Here is a 16,298-nt window from a genome sequence, read left to right as displayed (position 1 = left end):
GTGCCGTAGAGTGCAATCAGCTGTTGCCGATCGAAGAACTATCGGAAGGGTGGTCAGATCGCATTTGGATGGTGGCCACCGCTTGTAAAGGAATACAACAGTAAAGAACTGCCAGAAAAATAGCGCGGCAGTATTGAAAGCGGGCTTAAACCATTAAACGCCAATCAATATAAGATATCATCAAGTCTGTGCTGAAAAATATACCGATTGTTGGTGGCTGCTTTGCGCGGCACGCGCGCCTTTTATTCTTTTATTCGCGCCGAGTTGGCAGCACGAATCAGTGTTTTTTTTTTGGCCATTCAAAAGTGTGTGTTTGTACGGGTGAAAGGTGTTTTAAATTCAAAATATCCAGCGAAACGGCCGCCTGCAATAGAAGCAACTGTACCCAGTGGTAAGTAAATGCCTAATGCATCTGTTTTACACCCGGACATCTTCCGGATGAGCTGACCAAGCAAGTCGCAGCCTTTGTTACGGCTCCCACTGCGGATTGCCGTTCTGCCGATGGGCAGCGATGGTTTCTGTTTCGGTTTCGAAACATGCTCCGCGGGGGAAAACCCTGAAAGGAGGTCCATTATTTCCTCGCGGGGTCAGTGCATCACGGCCAATGTGCCTTTTGTACCCGGTGAAAGGCGTCCCTGTTAATGTAATCGCGTATGGTTAATTGTCCGTTGGGCGAAAAGTAACAACATTGTGGGACAAAACGTGCGTGATTGCTTCTGGATGAGCAGAAACCATATCGAAACCGTCCCTTTGATCAGTAGACATTAGCGTGTGCCATTTGGCGTCTTTAAATCGTGTTTCCACCCAGTTATTTGCAAATATATAAACAATTAAGGGAAAATATTAAATTTTTTGGCCAGGGCTGTCGCTCCTCGCATGGCATCGATATCATAGCGCCCGTAGCTGCGGTTGCAACCCTGTCCGCTCACGCAAACCTATCGAAAATTTTTACCCCACGGTCGATAAAATATTTTCGTTGCTTTTTTTCACAGTCGTGTACAAAAAAAAAATAATAGGAAATAGCAAGTAAATTGAAAATACAGTGAAGTGTTTTGATCCCGTGGAGTGCAGGTTCCAGCGGAAAGTGTGTGCAACAAATATGAGCAGTACGCAAAAGTGGCCAGCAAAAGCAATAACAAAGTAGCAACAGCAACGCAACGTGTGTGTGTTGTAAGCAATCTGTACAGCGGAAAGGTGTTTGTGTGTTGGTGTGCTCGGGGGGTGGTGTGCGTTTCGCCCGTCCCGTGTCCATAAATTAGAATCGAATCGAAATCGACATTGAAGTCCGCTGCTCCGCCACCGCGATGTCCGTCGACCAGGATCAATAAGCACCGTCACCACCAGTAGCTGACCATCATAAAGTTCTCCATATCGAGAGCAGACTGACTCGGGACTCGGAATCGAATTCGGAATTGGACTTGGAATCGGAATCGGAATCTATAGCGGAGGAATCACGCGCGGCAGCCAGCCCAATACGGAAAACTGCTGAAAAATGTTAGCTAAATGCCCAGTTATCTGCAATTATTGTGGCTCTTCCCTGTGTGCGTGCCCAGTGTGAGGGTGTGTGTGTGTGCGTGCGATAGCTGAGGCAAAATCCGCTCAAATTGCGATGCCAAATTGTCGCCCAATTAATTGATCTTTCAATTGGCGACAGCGGGCGCCTTCGCATATTCCCTGCGCCGCACGAAACCCGATATACATGTGTATATCCGTGGATCGCTTCTCTGGTTTTGCCACTGTCGCCCACCGCACATATTGTATAACCCTTGTTTATCTTTGGACATTCCAATTTCGAGGTGGAGTGGAGTACAGTGGAGGCTGCCCAAGGTGGACACACGTGCAGATAAGGTGCCGGGGGCGGGAACGAGAACGAGAACGGGAACGGGAACGAGTGTCACTTGTGAGGCGGCCTTATCTTAAGAGTGCTTTGCAGGTCACACCGACCGACATATTCACTTACGAACTAGAAGGGGAAAGCCCAGTGAAGAATTCATCAACACGATAAAGTCAGATTTCTAGAAGATTGACACATTTATAACACGCATAAATCACTATCAGGCCAGATAACTTGCTCGCAAGATTCCAGACGCTAGCCTTACCACATAATCTATCCATAAAAATAGGAAGTTCTTATCTTATCGTTTGCTCTAAGAGAAGTCTTAAGATGGATCTTTATAAATACTTTTGTATTTACAAACCAATTTAATGTTTTCAGTTGCCAACAATTTGCAGCTAATCATAGAATTATAGACATCAAAAGTCTCGCCAAGGGTAGAATTTGTTTTCCATTTAATCTTTCTTATAGTGTTTACACATTGCATAAGTTGTAAATGTAAACCTCGCTTAGTTAGATTTCGCTTCTTGCCAAGAATCTGTTTAAACATTTAACAGGAAATGAGAAACGGAGCTTGTTCAATAAACATTAGGTAACATTACCCCTTTGGGATTCTTCCTTTCCAATAAGAATGCCATATACGTTCTGTTTTCAGTTCATATTGGATAGGTGTGGGTTGTAGATATAGCTGCTAATAGCTGCTTGGAAACCAAGTAAAATAAAATGATGGTGAGAAATGAAAAGTTTAGAAAGACCTTGGGTGAGTCACTGATTAGCAGCTTTCACTGTACCACTGTATCCACGCACTCAAACCCGATCCAAACTGGAGTACTTACGCACACAGGGGCCGCCACACATAATCCACATCCACTAGCTGGACGTGAGCAAATGTTTACTCAATAACAATTCTTACAGAGCCCGCAGTAGCAGCAGAACCACGATCACCAGCGGCACGAGCAGGGAGCAGAAGGAAGCCGACGGAGGAGGAGACGAAGAAGGAGGAGAAGGAGAGCCACCACAAAGATTGGGTAAAGCGCACCACCATGGTGAGTACCAATCTGGTGGTGCCGGTGGTGCTGTGGGGACCCACGGCGCCCACGCACTGCATCTCTAGCGTGTTCCTCTCGGACGATCAGTTCACCCTGGTCACTGGCTGCTACGATGGACAGATCTGCCTTTGGCAAGTGGAGCCCACCACCCTCAAGATGTCGCCGCGCTGCCTATTGGTGGGCCATTCGGCGCCCGTATTGTGCTTAGTGCGTGCCTCGCTTCTGCCCGAGAACAACTTCCTTGTCAGCTCGTCTGAGAACGGAGAGATGTGCACCTGGGATCTTACGGACGGCAAGTGCATGGAGGCGGTCAAGCTGCCGCAGGTGCACACCCAAATCCAGAGCTACCACACCGCCAACAGCGAGGATGTGCGCCTCTTCTGCATTGGCTACTATGCCGAAATCATGGTCATGGACCCGTTTAGTCTAGAGGTGATCTACGTGCTCAGCTCGAAAGTCAAACCGGATTGGATATCCGCCATTCACGTACTGCGGCCCATGCGTCGCAAGGATGATGTAGTGTTGGCCATCACCACCACCGGAACCGTGAAGGTCTGGACTCTGACGGGTAACGAAAACAAACACGCGGAGCCCATCTACGAGAACGAATCCAAGGAGATACGCTGCCTGAATGCCATCACCATGAATTGCTGCGCCCAGAACCAGCGCACAGTGCTCCTAGTGTGTACTAAATACTGGCAGATCTATGATGCCGGCGACTTCACCGTACTCTGCTCCGTAATAGCACCGGCAAGGGAGCGTTGGCAGGGCGGCGACTTCATTACCTCCGATCGGGTAATGCTCTGGACAGATGAGGGAAAGGGCTACTTGTATAAGCTGCCCGCAAACTGCATTCCCGACAACAAGGAGTTCCACTCAAAGAGTGTCGTCAGAGATGCACCATATCTCTACTACGTGTTGCAACACGCTGGCGATAAGGTGCTGTCGTGCCCCCCGGCCATGAAGTTGCTTCAGGGCGCCGGTGGTCAGCACAATCTTCTGCGCGGCGACTCCGAGGGATACATCTCTGTTTGGAATGTGCCGGAGGTGCCGTTAGACAATATTAGCATACTGCAGGCCAAACAGATGCCGCCCCGAGTCCTTAAGCCGCACGTGTGCACTTCGCTGGTCGAGGCGTGGTCCATAATGGATCCACCACCCGTGGGCATTCTGGACCAGCTGTCCCGCATCACAGAGTCGCCGGTGAAGCTAACCTCGAGTATCTATCTGCCACAGCAGAGTCGCCTGGTGATCGGACGCGAGGATGGCAGCATTGTCATAGTGCCAGCCACCCAGACAGTGATGATGCAGCTGCTGGTGGGCATCAAGCAGAACTTCAGCGATTGGCCCTCGCATCAGATCCTCTACGGTCATCGAGGAAGGGTCAACTGCCTGCTGTGCCCCTCGATGATTCACTCGCGGTACGAGAAGTCGCATCTACTCTCCGGTGGCATCGATTTCGCCGTGTGTCTGTGGGATCTGTACAGCGGCAGCTTGCTGCATCGGTTTTGCGTGCATGCGGGAGAGATCACACAACTGTTGGTGCCGCCAGAGAGCTGCAGTCCAAGAATCCTGAAGTGCATATGCTCGGTGGCCTCGGACCATTCCGTTACGCTAGTGTCCCTTCAGGAGCGCAAATGTGTGACCCTGGCGAGCAGACATCTGTTTCCGGTGGTCACCATTAAGTGGCGTCCCCTGGACGACTTTCTAATCGTAGGCTGCTCCGATGGCAGCGTGTACGTGTGGCAAATGGAAACGGGTCATCTCGATCGAGTGCTGCACGGGATGCTGGCAGAGGAAGTGCTTTCAGCTTGCGATGAACAGGCGGAGGATGGCGGCTCGGGAGGTGGCGGCGGCGGTTCGAATGGTGCATCTGCCAGCGAGATGGGCATGGCCAATCCTGCAGTGCACTTCTTCCGTGGCCTGAAGTCGCGCAACATGAACGCAATCCGGCATGCTACCCAGCGTGGGATTACACAACTCCAGCAACTTCAGGGCCATAATCAAGGAAACTTCGATTTCCTCATGAAGCACCGCAGTAATCCTCTAGTGATCCAGGGTCTTCGCACAAATCCCAAGGATGCGGAGAGCCACATCCTTTTCTTTGACATCGAGGGACTGATCTTCGAATTGCACAGCGAGGAATACGCACAGATGACACCAGCTACTTTGGAATCACTCGGTGTCCACCTGCAGAATCCCAAAGATGGCAAGTCGATGCATTTGGATGCCAGCAAGAAGATCGGTGACTTCTTCAACAAGGTGAAGAACAAGGCCGTGGATGTGGAGAAGATCCTGAAGGACAAAGACAAACATGGACTGGTGCAGAAGTTCAAGGAGAAAACTGAGATTGTCGAGAAAAAAGTACAGGCCAAGGTGGAGAGCCTGCAAAAGGCAGTGGAGCCGCACGAGGAGCAGCAGGATCTGAAAAGCAAAATCGCTTCCAAGATGGAGGTTACGCACGTTATGGAGGTAGCCCAGCTACTGCTTTCGCTGCTCCATTCTTGGGGCCTGGATCCACACCTAGACAAGATGTGCGAGACGCGTTTGGGCCTGCTTAGACCCATTGTGCCCATCTCATACGGAGTGCTTTCCAAGGCCGGCTATATGTCTCTGCTGCTGCCCACATGGCAGAACAACTATGCCATACCGCCGGGCATACAGCTTCCCTCCAGCTCCAAGAAGCGCCCGCTGCCCGAGGAGTTGCAGCGCCTGGAGCATCTCACGGCTGTTTTTACATCCCGTCTGCATTGGGAGCTCAGCACTACGTTGACCACCAATCATATTCTCGCTCTGGTGGCCATGTCCAACACGCTGCTATCGATGAGCGCGGCCTCCTTTCTGCCGGACAGCGAGAAGCACAAGAAGCTGCAGCGCTTGGCTCAGCGCACGGACTCCACATTGAGCAACGAGGAGGAGCGCGAGGAGCTGGTGGCGCATCACATCTCCCAGATCAAGCACGCCTGGAGCCTGCTTGCTACCCACCATTGCTTCCTGTTGCCGGATAAGATTGAGGCCCTGGAGCCGAAGAAATTCAAGCGCCCGCAGGTGGAAATGATGGTCAAGCGCTGGCAGCATCACTGCATAGAGATCAGGGAGGCGGCACAGCAGATCCTCCTGGGCGAGCTCACCCGGATGGGCAAGAAGGGCCGCAAGCAGCTAGTCGAGAGCTGGGCACAGTATCTGCCCCTCTACACGCACACGGAGCCCATAGTGGGTGCCCAACAGCAGTTGGCCCTGATAAGTCAGCCGGCGGGCGGAGGAGCTGGTTCGGGATCGGGTGGCAATGGAGGGGTGGGTGTTGGAGGCTCCGGCGGCGGCGGTGCCGGGAATGGTAGCGGAGCAGGTGGCAGTGTTCCAGGCGGAGATGCCCACCAAGATGAAGACTACGAAGAGGAGGAAGAGGAGATTATACGCAAACCATCCAGCTTGTCGGAGCTGAAGCGCAAGCAAACAACGGCCGTAATCCTATTAGGCGTGATAGGAGCAGAATTTGGACAGGATATATCCCAGGAGTCGCCAAATCACCGTGGAAGTATTAGCTTGGCCACAGGAGCCAATCTAACCAGTGGAGTTGCTGGCGGGGAGCGCCGGAAATCCAGCGTGGTGGAGGGTTTCGGCATAGCCAACAATCTAGCCCGTCTCACCTCAATGGCCCTGGCCCACCTACTGTACGCGCCACCGTCTCCCAAGCTACCACAATACACGCCACTGCGCCGCGCCGCCATTGATCTGTTGGGTCGCGGTTTCACCGTGTGGGAACCCTACCTGGATGTGTCCAAGGTGCTGCTCGGCCTGCTGGAGATATCGTGCGAGGGCAAGGCAGTGCCAAATCTGAACTACAAACTCCCACTTACCCCGCAAGCCGATGCCTGCCGCACCGCCAGGCACGCTCTGCGGCTGATAGCCACCGCTCGGCCGGCGGCGTTCATCACAACGATGGCGCGCGAGGTAGCCAGGTACAATACGATGCAGCAGAACGCGCAGTCCATCAACACGCCGCTCACCCAGTCCGTGCTGCACAAGGCCAAGGGCGAGATACTGCAGTGCGTTGAGATGCTGATCGACAAGATGCAGTCGGAGATCGCCGGCCTTCTGGTGGAGGTGATGGACATCACCCTGCACTGCGTGGACGGCAACGAGCTGAAGAGCCGCGGCCTGGCGGAGCTGTGTCCCGCCATCTGCAAGTTTAACCAGATCTCGCACTGCGCCCAAACACGGCGCATCGCCGTGGGCGCCAACAGTGGCAACCTGGCCATCTACGAGCTGCGGCAGAACAAGTGCCAGATGATACCGGCCCACACGCACCCGATCACCTCGCTGGCCTTCTCGCCGGACGGCAAGTACCTGGTCTCGTACTCCTGCGCGGAGAACCGCCTCTCCTTCTGGCAGACCTCGACGGGGATGTTCGGATTGGGCCAGTCGCAGACGCGCTGTACGAAGGGCTACTCCACGGCCCCCATTCCGGATGTGTCGCGCCTGAATCCGATGCGCCTGGCCAAGCTGGTGTGGATCAACAATCGCACGGTTACACTCATGCTGGCCGACGGCTCCGAGACGCGATTTAATGTCTAAGCGATGACGATGGAGGAGTCCTGCGGGATGTATACCCTGTTAATTGGCAATCAGTGCGGCCTTCAGCGCAGCGCTTCGGAGGAGCAGAACGAGGATAACGAGGAGGACGAGTCGGCGGTGGAGCAGGAGGAGGAGCTGGGGAAGCAGAAACGACAAAACAATAATTATTCGAAAATAAAAGTGCGGTAATGTACGGCGTTTCGTTGAATAGTTAAGGCAATGGAAACGAAGAAAAGCTTAGCAACATTAAGTCGAAACGAAAAAGAAAACAAAGCTGGGGCAAACGAGAAGCTAAGCGAAGTTGGTTCGAGCGAAAATTCACAACACATTTTGTTATTTATTTATATACTTACCCTATATATCTGTATCTGTATCTGTATCTATCTGTATCTAATCCGTATCTGTATGTATTTTAATGTATTACACGATTTTAATATGCCCCTTATTCCCCCCTTTCTGCGTCCATTTTAAATTTTAGTGCCTAACTTTTACCCATACTCTTAGAACACGTGTTTCTGTTTCCGTTTCTGTTTCCGTTTCTGTTTGTCGTTAATTTCCCATGCGGAAAAAAGAAAAACTAAATCCAAATATTAACAAAGTAAACAACAATTAACCACATGCAAGCAAACAACAACTACACGAGAAAAACAAAGGAAATGAAAAACGAAAAAAAAACAAAGAATGAAAAGCTGTTATTATGATTACACAACTATTATTATTACAATTGTATGCTACTATTATTATTATTATTATTGATATTTGTTATGCCTAATGTATTGTTATATATATATATCTAAAATAAACCTAAACAAATGTATTGAGCAAAGTAACGAAGCGAAAGCCAAGCAACCAGAGCAAAAAACAAAAAACGAGGAGTAAATAACTAGTGAGCGAAGAGTTTTTTTTTTACACTACATTATAAACATTGTAACTCCCATATATCTTATTCTTTCGATGTTATATTTCTGCTAAAGCCTGTGTAAAAAGTCTTATTGTCCTGTGAGGTTGCACGGGCATTCTGTTCATGATGCTGACACAGTTCAGTTGCAGCGTAAATGTGCATCGAGAGGATCGCAGAACGTGGAGCCTAGGAAGCCACCTGGTCAACTAGCAAACTGGTCAACTGGGAACCTGGTAACCTGGTTACGGAAATGCCTACAGCTGTACGGGAGGGCTACTTATCCTAACTATAGATATAATGCATACTTATATATATATACCCAACTGAATTTGCAATATGTGTTCGTTTACGTATCCAATACAACACAGCAAACACACGTGTACTATGTGAGAGAGTTAATTGAATTTGTGCTTCATTTCAATTGCGAATTATATATATATATATATATATATTATGTGGGGACACGAGCATACTTATATACGAGATCCTTCAATCAAAGTATTACACAAACAAAAGAAACGAAGCAACTACAACAATTATGTACGGAGTATACAACAAATAAAGTCAAAGAAACATCCGCAAATCCCTGTTCCCTGTGCTTTCCATTGGTGGGGGCAACGCTTCTGCCGGAGCGCATCTGGCATTGTGGCGGAGCAGTCATGTTCTCGACCTTATATTACGTGGTTATAGTCGCCTAGATTCTCACCTCATAAACTGTGCTCCTTGAATTTCAGCTCTCCGGTCGTCCAGTGAGAATGTCCGTCGCCGTAGCCCACAAAGGACGGGGCAGGAAGGCAGCATCTGCCGTATCCGCCTCTGCAATCCGGAGGCAGTCCGCCCTCAGCGAGGAGGATGAGGCCATTGACGTCCGGCCGATGGAGCACGACGATGAGATCAATCGCGATGATCTCGATATCGACGACGGCGACGAAGAGGAGGAAGAGGAGGAGGAGGAGCACGTCGACGAAGAGGACGACGACGAGGAGCCGGACAGCAACGAGACCAGCGAACCCGAGGAGCAGGTAGAGCCACCGGCCTTCAGCCTAGCGACGCTGGGACTCCAACGCGTGGGCAGCGCCCCGCCGCCCAAGCCCAAAGTCCAGAAGGCACCCATCCTGACCCTAAACGCCCGCGGAATGCCCGCTCGCATACGTAAGAGAAATCGTCTCTTCTACGACGAGAACATCATCAACGATGACAAGCCGCTGCGCATGAGCTTGGCACCCAAGAAAATGCCCGGCCGACCACCGCTGTCCGCCGGCGGAGGCTCTGCCCAGAAGATCCCGCTCACCCCATCGAAGGTGCTGAAGAAGCGCAAGGGCGTGGTCTCCCGCTACATGCGTTCCAGCGAGCAGGCATCCAACTCCAATTCGGGCAGCAGTCAGCAGCAGCAGCAGCAGTTGGGCAAGAACAAGAAGACGCCATCGAAGAGTCAGTCGGTAGGCAGCAAGCTGGGCTCCGGAGGACTGAAAACGGGGCGGGGTGCCCATTTCATTGGAAAGGGTTCCGCTGCAGCTGCGGCTGCAGCAGCGGCCGCCGAGGAGGAAGCCAGCCAAGCGGAGGCTGCAGCGCTGGCGAACAAGCGATTGGGCCAGTCCATTGGCCTGAGGCTGCGCAATCTCCTCAAGCTGCCCAAGGCGCACAAATGGGCCATTGCCGAGTGGTTCTACTCGTACATTGACAAGCCACTTTTCGAATGCCGCGACGAGTTCATGAACCATGTTAACGAGCTGGCGCCCAGGCTGGGCACCCGCAGCCTCAATCGCCACGAGTGGGTGAATATCAGGCGGAGGATGGGCAGGCCGCGGCGCTGTTCCGCCAACTTTTTCAGTGAGGAGCGCAAGGAGCTGGACCGCAAACGCCAGCTGATCCGGACGCTGCAGTCGCGGAAGCCAGGCGAGTTCAAGGACTCTATGTTGCTGTCGGACATGCCGGAGAAGATACCCATGCCACTGCCGCTGGGCACCAAGGTCACTGCCAGATTAAGAACTCCCCAGGACGGGATCTTTGCGGGCACAGTGGCCGCCTACGACTCACTGAACGCCATGTACCGAGTGACCTTCGAACGGCCCGGCTTGGGCACCCATGCCATCCCAGACTACGAGATTGTGTCGGAGAACTTTCACGAGATGCTGCCGCTGCACAGCTTCACCAAAGACTTCCGGCCGAACCTGATGAGCATCTATCAAACTAACAATCTCGGCTTCACCACCAATCTGGGCTTCACGGCCAATCTTACCAACAACTATCTGCAGAAGAAGGACAAGGGCGTCGGCGGTGCAGGAGCGGCAGCGGCAGCGGGATCGTACTACTCCAAACCGCAGAAGCACCTGGCCAGCAATAATGCGGCTGCGCGAAATGCGCTCAGCATGAAGCTGAACAAGAGCGATCCCCTGCTGGGACAGGATTCGGTGGGCGAGAGTCCCATACGGCAGCAGTTGGCGCGGCATCACGCCTACTCCAGCTCGCTGCTGGAGCATCTGGTGCGCCTGGAGAAGTACATTGCGGTGAAGGCGGATCGAATCCAGCGGCTGAACAAAATGAACGCCACCGCCGAGCTGGCCATGGGCGAGATGATAAGCCAGGACGAGAATGGTGATCGCCATCGCCGACAGATTGCAGACAACTTTCAGCGGCAGTATGCCTTCAATATCGTGTCCATCGAGCGCATCAACGGCGAGCTGATGTTCGAGCTCACCAAGGTGCAGGAGATGTCCTCCAGCCTGACACGCAATCCCAATGTCCAGGCCATGATCTCGCCAACATATTTGCGCGAAGAGTGCCGCGCCAAGGCGTCGCAAACGGTCGACGACATCAACAAGGGGATGGTAAAGAATACGCGGATGATAAAGCTGCTGAAGAACCTCACCACACTGCTGATCGTGACCCAGAATCTCGGCGGCGACTGCGACGTGAGCGAGGTTAACAAGGTGCTCGAAGGCTGCCTCGAGGAAGTGCGCAGCAATCTATTCTGCAGCGAGAACAGCGAGGTGTTCCAGAAGAGTGTTCAGGTGCGACTGGAGTACATAGCCATGGATATCAGCAGAAGCTTGGAGGAGAGCAGCTTGAATCGCCTGGCGGATGGCAACGATGACATGAAATCGCTGAAGTCCGAGGAGGAGATGGATGAGGACCATGTGCAGGATCACAAGCACGGGGAGGATGAGGAGCCCGCCGCAGACACCTCCAAGACGAAAGCGAAAGCCAGGCCAAAACCGGCTGAAGCGAAGGATCACAGCGACGTTGACAAGAAGGGCCTGAATAACCAGCACATGGACACAGACACGGAGAAGGATGAGAAGCTGGAATCCGACGGGTCGGAAAATGCAGAGTATGTGAACCAGCAGCGGCCAGACGATGATCAGGACACAGAGGAGCAGCACCTGGACCACGAGGAGCAGTCACTCAATCCGGCTGTCACCGAGGACACGCAGATCACCATCGAGTCGATGAAGGAATCCGATGAGGAGTTTCTATCGGCTGCCGAAACCGAGGAGGACGACATGGTCGGCTTGGAGCCCCTGATCATGGAAGGAGAGGAGGAAGAGGAGTTTGCGTACGAGAAGCAGCTGTAGAGGATTACCTGATGGCAAACACCCGCATCTTTCTGGATGGACGTTACCCTAGGAACAGGATTAAGTGAAAAGTTTTGAATAACGCGTTGCAATAGGAAATGTAACAAAACAATCCGCATAGCTTTCTGACTCTATCGTTTTTTTTTTAATTATTGCGACCTTGTAAGAAAGTGTATTTACGAATTCAAAGAAAGCATTGGTACTTTGAAATGTTTTAAAGTATGGCATTGACTTAGTGAGAAAGTTTAATAACAAATTTATAGAAAGTCTTCAATAAACAGGACAAAAAAATGACGCTTTTTGACTGGTTTTTGGGCAAATCCCTCTTTTTTTAGGACTGGAATTTAACAGTTAATTTAAAGGCTTTTTAATCATAACATTCTTGAAAATCGCCACACAAACAGAATAAGTACTGTTTTGGTCATCAAATTAACCCGCCTAATTATCCCTATAAAATTGTTGCTGATTTTGAAAAAAAAAATGTTTTACAAAATTTGCCATTTTTTGTAAGGGGTACCATAATCATTTTTTGCCAAAAAGGGCAAAAAATCAACATTTCCAGCCTGGGACGCCGCCATTCGATTGGAAATTTTTTTGCGAGTTCAACGATATATGACATTCCATATTTAGACGCTTTCTTCAAATTTTGTAAACAAAAGACTAATAATTTTTGAGCAGAAAATGAGGAATAGGCAAAAATAAATATTTTTCGGAGGGGTTTTCATCATAACTTTCTTGAAAATCATCACACAACCATAAAAATTAGTGTTTTGTACAGCTAATGATCCCAGCTAATAACCCCTATTACTTTTTTGAAGATTTAAAAAAAAAATTTTTTTTTCCTAAATTTCACTTTTTTGTAAGGGGTACCATCATCATTTTTTGCGAAAAATGGCCAAAATGCAACATTTTAATCTGTGAACGCCATCCGATGGGGAATTTTATTACGAGTTTAACGAGGTACGACATTCCATATTCAGATCAATATTTTGAATGCTGTGAACAAAAAACTGATTTTTTGGGTGGAAAAAATCAGGCTTATAGAAAAACTATGTTCATTACGGAGATTTTACATCATAACTTGGCCAAAAAACTTTACACAGCCATAAAAATTACTATTTTTTACAGCTAATGATCCCAACAAACGATCCCTATCAAATTTTTGCTGATTTTGAAAAAAAAAAAATTTACAAAATTTCTCATTTTTTTAAGGGGTACCATCATCATTTTTTGCGAAAAATGTCCAAAATGTAACATTTTTATCTGTGAATGCCATCCGATGGGGAATTTAATTGCGAGTTCAACGATCTATAACATTCTATATTCAGACAGTTCCTTCTATTTTTATTAACTAAAAACCGATAATTTTTGGGCAGAAAATCGTGATTGGCCAAAACTAGTTTCTTAACTGGGATTTTGTATCATAACTTTCTATTAAATCGTCACAAAGCAATATAAAATACTGTTCTGTGTTGCTTACGAACCCAACTAACGATCCATAAAACTACTTTCCTGCTTATTTGTTAAAATAAATAATTTGTTGAATTTCCCCCTTTTTGTAAGGGGTAAAACCACGATTTTAGCAAAAAAAATTTGAAAAGTTAAAAGTTTTCAGGCTCGAATGCCAATCCATTTGGATTTTAATTACAAGCTCAACGATGCATCCGACTTCATATTTCGACCATTATCTCCAATGTTGTGGCCAAAAAACTAGCAGTTCTCGGACGCAAAATCGGGATTTGGCAAAAATGTGAGTCTGTGATTTTTCTATCGACCTTAGAATTATTTTCCATTTCTTTGCTCGGTCTCGGGCATTAGGATAAGCAAGGAAATTACTTAACTAAAATGGGAATAAGAAATGGAGGCCAAGTCTTTGATTAGTCATCGTCCTCCTCGTCGTCGTCGTCATCATCTTCCTCGCTGGACTGATCCAGCCAGGCCACGAGCTTTGCGAGGCTTTGGCGCAGGTGTGCATGCTCCTCCTCGTCCAACTGCTCGAACCAGGCCTGGATGGCACTCTCGGACACAAAGTCCTTGTCGTACAGATAGTGCACGATCTGCGAGATCTTCTCCCTCACCAAATGATTCTCCTCGTACACATCCTGCGGGAAAAGGGGATTGGTTGGTAAATGGGGTTTTTTGTGAAAATGATGGGGACATTCACCTCCAGCGCCTTGAGACAATCCATCATGGCATCCTCGCTTTTAATGTAGTTGGATACCACAGGTCCCAATTGCTTGAAGGCGGCGTTTATGGCGACTAGTACGTTGTTGTTGGCCGGTTCCACGATGCTCTGCATGCCGAAAACGGCCTTCACCACGTTGAAGTTAACTTCCTTGAGGGACATGTTGTACGCATAGCGCGAGGAGTTGATTTCGAGGACAAGGAAGTCAGGATTGGACTTCTCCCGGAAGCCCCGTGTCAAGGAATCGATTACTTCTCCCAGGAAAACTACGGTTCGCGAATTGGTAAAACATGATTAGAATGGATTTCAATTGCACACGCAGACAGCACTCACTGTTTGTGTCATCGGGCAGCGGCGTCACTGCTCGCGAGCCGTCCTCGTCGTCCTCGCTGAAATCGCTGCAGTAGCTGATCTCGTCCAGCGGCGCCAGCAAGTCTCCCATTTTAGGTATACAGAGCGGTTGCTGCGGCAACAAGTCCTCGCCATCCGAGTCTTCGGGATCACCCGTCGTCAAATCGCTGACAATGTAGGCATTCGGACCGATGCTCTTCAGCTCCACTGCAACCTCATCCTCGCTGCGCCGTCTGCTGGGCGAGCTGGTGATGAGGGTCTTCGCCAACGTTGTCTTGGCAGGCAGCACGCTTTTAGCGCCGAGCACACAGCCCGCGCTTACGTCGCAATCCACGTTGATGAAGGCGCCATCGCCCACCACGCAGTGTTCCAGTTTGCAGTTGTCCATGACGGTGACACCGGCCATGAGGTACGCATTGGTCAGTCGACAGTTCTTGCCAATCCGGCAATTGGCGCCAATCACGCTGTCACTAATCACGGTCCCACTGTCGACGTGACTGCCAGCTTGGATGACCACGTTCTGCAGCAAAGCCACTTTCGAGACATGCGCCTCGGGGCTCTTGTAGATGTTGTCCTTGTGGAAGACGTACTGCTGCTGCAGCTTGTAAAGGCCAATGTCCGGTACGAATGGGTAGGCCCACCGGTTGATGATGTCCCGGCTGACCAGCTGGTAGGCCGGCCAGTTGTTCACCTTGTGCGCGTACTGGGCTGCCGGCAGCATGGCCACATATATCCTGCTGTCCAGCAGCTCTTCGTTTATCAGCAGACCGCGGACGAAGTCATCACGCGTCTGAAAGTCAAAGTTGTCGTTGAACAGCGACAGCATTGAGGGCGAGCCAATGGCAATCTGCGGATCCAAGAGGTTGTGGTGCAGCGCCACACACGAGTTGCCCAGGAAGACGTCCAGGGGTATTTGGTAGCGTGACTCCTTGTGGTGCATCCGCAGCCGCTGGTGGTAGTGCAGCCGGTCGTTGCGGCGGTCCACGGCGATCAGCAGCTCGTTGCCAGTGCGCACATTGTTGGCACACTCCTTGAACACCAGCGTGGCGGCGGTGCCCTTGTCGAACTTGGCCTGCCGCTTGTGCTGCTCCAGCACCGGGCGCAGATCGGCATTGGTCACCGTATCGGCGCCAAGCAGTATAAAGTTGCCACGGATCAGCGCCTTGTTGTCCAGATCCCGCATGGCATCGCCAAAGCAGCGACAGCCCTCGTCGCCGATCACATGGACGGTCATCTTGAAGGACCACGCTGCGTCCGTGGCAATGCCGGCCCTGCAATGTAGCGAAAATCGAGCGAATATCAGCAGCCGCAACATTGCATCATCCCATTATCCCATTATCCCATGATTCCGGCAGCCACTGCAACTTGACCCACACCCACCTGATGTGCTCCCGTATGCTCGACCGGTAGAGGCTGGTGTACACGAACACCTCCTCCACGCCGCTGCGATTCAGCGCCATGAGCGCATAGTCCAGCATCCGCACGTTGACCAGGGGCAGCAGAGCCTGTAAAGAATCGCATCGAATTGAATCGAATCGCAACGAATTGAATGGAAACGGACGCAGCCAGTGGGCTGCTACTCACCGTGGAGCCCTCGTCGGAGAGGGGCTTGAAGTTCCACACATTGTTGTCGGCGATCAGCACCGCCTGCACGATCTCCTTCTCGAATTGGGCCATATTTTTGGTATTGCGGGCGCTAGTTTCGCCACAAAACTGGACAATTGCTTTGCTGGCCACTGGTGCGTTTGCGATTGCGGCATGCCCATGCCGAGCACTTGCAGCCTGGTCACACCGCCAGCCGGTTTAGCCGGGTCACCAACCATTTCTG

General features: G+C 50.6%; 3 protein-coding genes across 3 annotated transcripts; 2 read left to right on the top strand and 1 right to left on the bottom strand.

The window, feature by feature from the left end:
- The first annotated feature begins 80 nt into the window (after positions 1 to 80).
- On the top strand, positions 81 to 12,194 carry LOC122624937. Its single transcript, XM_043804717.1, has 2 exons — positions 81 to 391; positions 9,094 to 12,194. Exon 2 carries the CDS (start codon positions 9,115 to 9,117, stop codon positions 11,932 to 11,934), a length of 2,820 nt encoding a protein of 939 aa, XP_043660652.1. The 5' UTR covers positions 81 to 391; positions 9,094 to 9,114; the 3' UTR covers positions 11,935 to 12,194.
- LOC122624935 (WD repeat-containing protein 7) lies at positions 928 to 8,284 on the top strand. Its single transcript, XM_043804715.1, has 2 exons — positions 928 to 1,494; positions 2,750 to 8,284. The coding sequence occupies exon 2, from the start codon at positions 2,878 to 2,880 to the stop codon at positions 7,456 to 7,458; it is 4,581 nt and encodes a 1,526-aa protein (XP_043660650.1). The 5' UTR covers positions 928 to 1,494; positions 2,750 to 2,877; the 3' UTR covers positions 7,459 to 8,284.
- Positions 12,195 to 13,542: 1,348 nt separating the features above from the next.
- LOC122623595 (translation initiation factor eIF-2B subunit epsilon) lies at positions 13,543 to 16,236 on the bottom strand. The gene is made up of 5 exons (XM_043802836.1): positions 16,055 to 16,236; positions 15,851 to 15,975; positions 14,453 to 15,741; positions 14,099 to 14,385; positions 13,543 to 14,036 (listed from the first exon to the last, which is right to left on the bottom strand). The coding sequence occupies exons 1-5, from the start codon at positions 16,145 to 16,147 to the stop codon at positions 13,812 to 13,814; spliced, it is 2,019 nt and encodes a 672-aa protein (XP_043658771.1). The 5' UTR covers positions 16,148 to 16,236; the 3' UTR covers positions 13,543 to 13,811.
- Positions 16,237 to 16,298: the final 62 nt, after the last annotated feature.

Source organism: Drosophila teissieri, chromosome X (genome assembly GCF_016746235.2).
Source record: "Drosophila teissieri strain GT53w chromosome X, Prin_Dtei_1.1, whole genome shotgun sequence".
NCBI classification, from domain to species: Eukaryota; Metazoa; Arthropoda; class Insecta; order Diptera; family Drosophilidae; genus Drosophila; species Drosophila teissieri.
The sequence above is the reverse complement of the archived record's forward strand: the minus strand, read 5'-3'. Positions and strand labels throughout refer to the sequence as shown.

What these genes read in the sequence shown, in the direction of transcription:
- LOC122624935 (XM_043804715.1), top strand. Translation starts at nt 2,878, where the DNA reads ATGGTGAGTACCAATCTGGTGGTGCCGGTGGTGCTGTGGGGACCCACG.
- LOC122623595 (XM_043802836.1), bottom strand. Translation starts at nt 16,147, where the DNA reads ATGGCCCAATTCGAGAAGGAGATCGTGCAGGCGGTGCTGATCGCCGAC. An exon ending in AGCATACGGGAGCACATCAG is followed by an intron (nt 15,742 to 15,850) that starts GTGGGTGTGGGT and finishes GCTACATTGCAG; the next exon opens with GGCCGGCATTGCCACGGACG. An exon ending in ATTGTCTCAAGGCGCTGGAG is followed by an intron (nt 14,037 to 14,098) that starts GTGAATGTCCCC and finishes CTTTTCCCGCAG; the next exon opens with GATGTGTACGAGGAGAATCA.
- LOC122624937 (XM_043804717.1), top strand. Translation starts at nt 9,115, where the DNA reads ATGTCCGTCGCCGTAGCCCACAAAGGACGGGGCAGGAAGGCAGCATCT.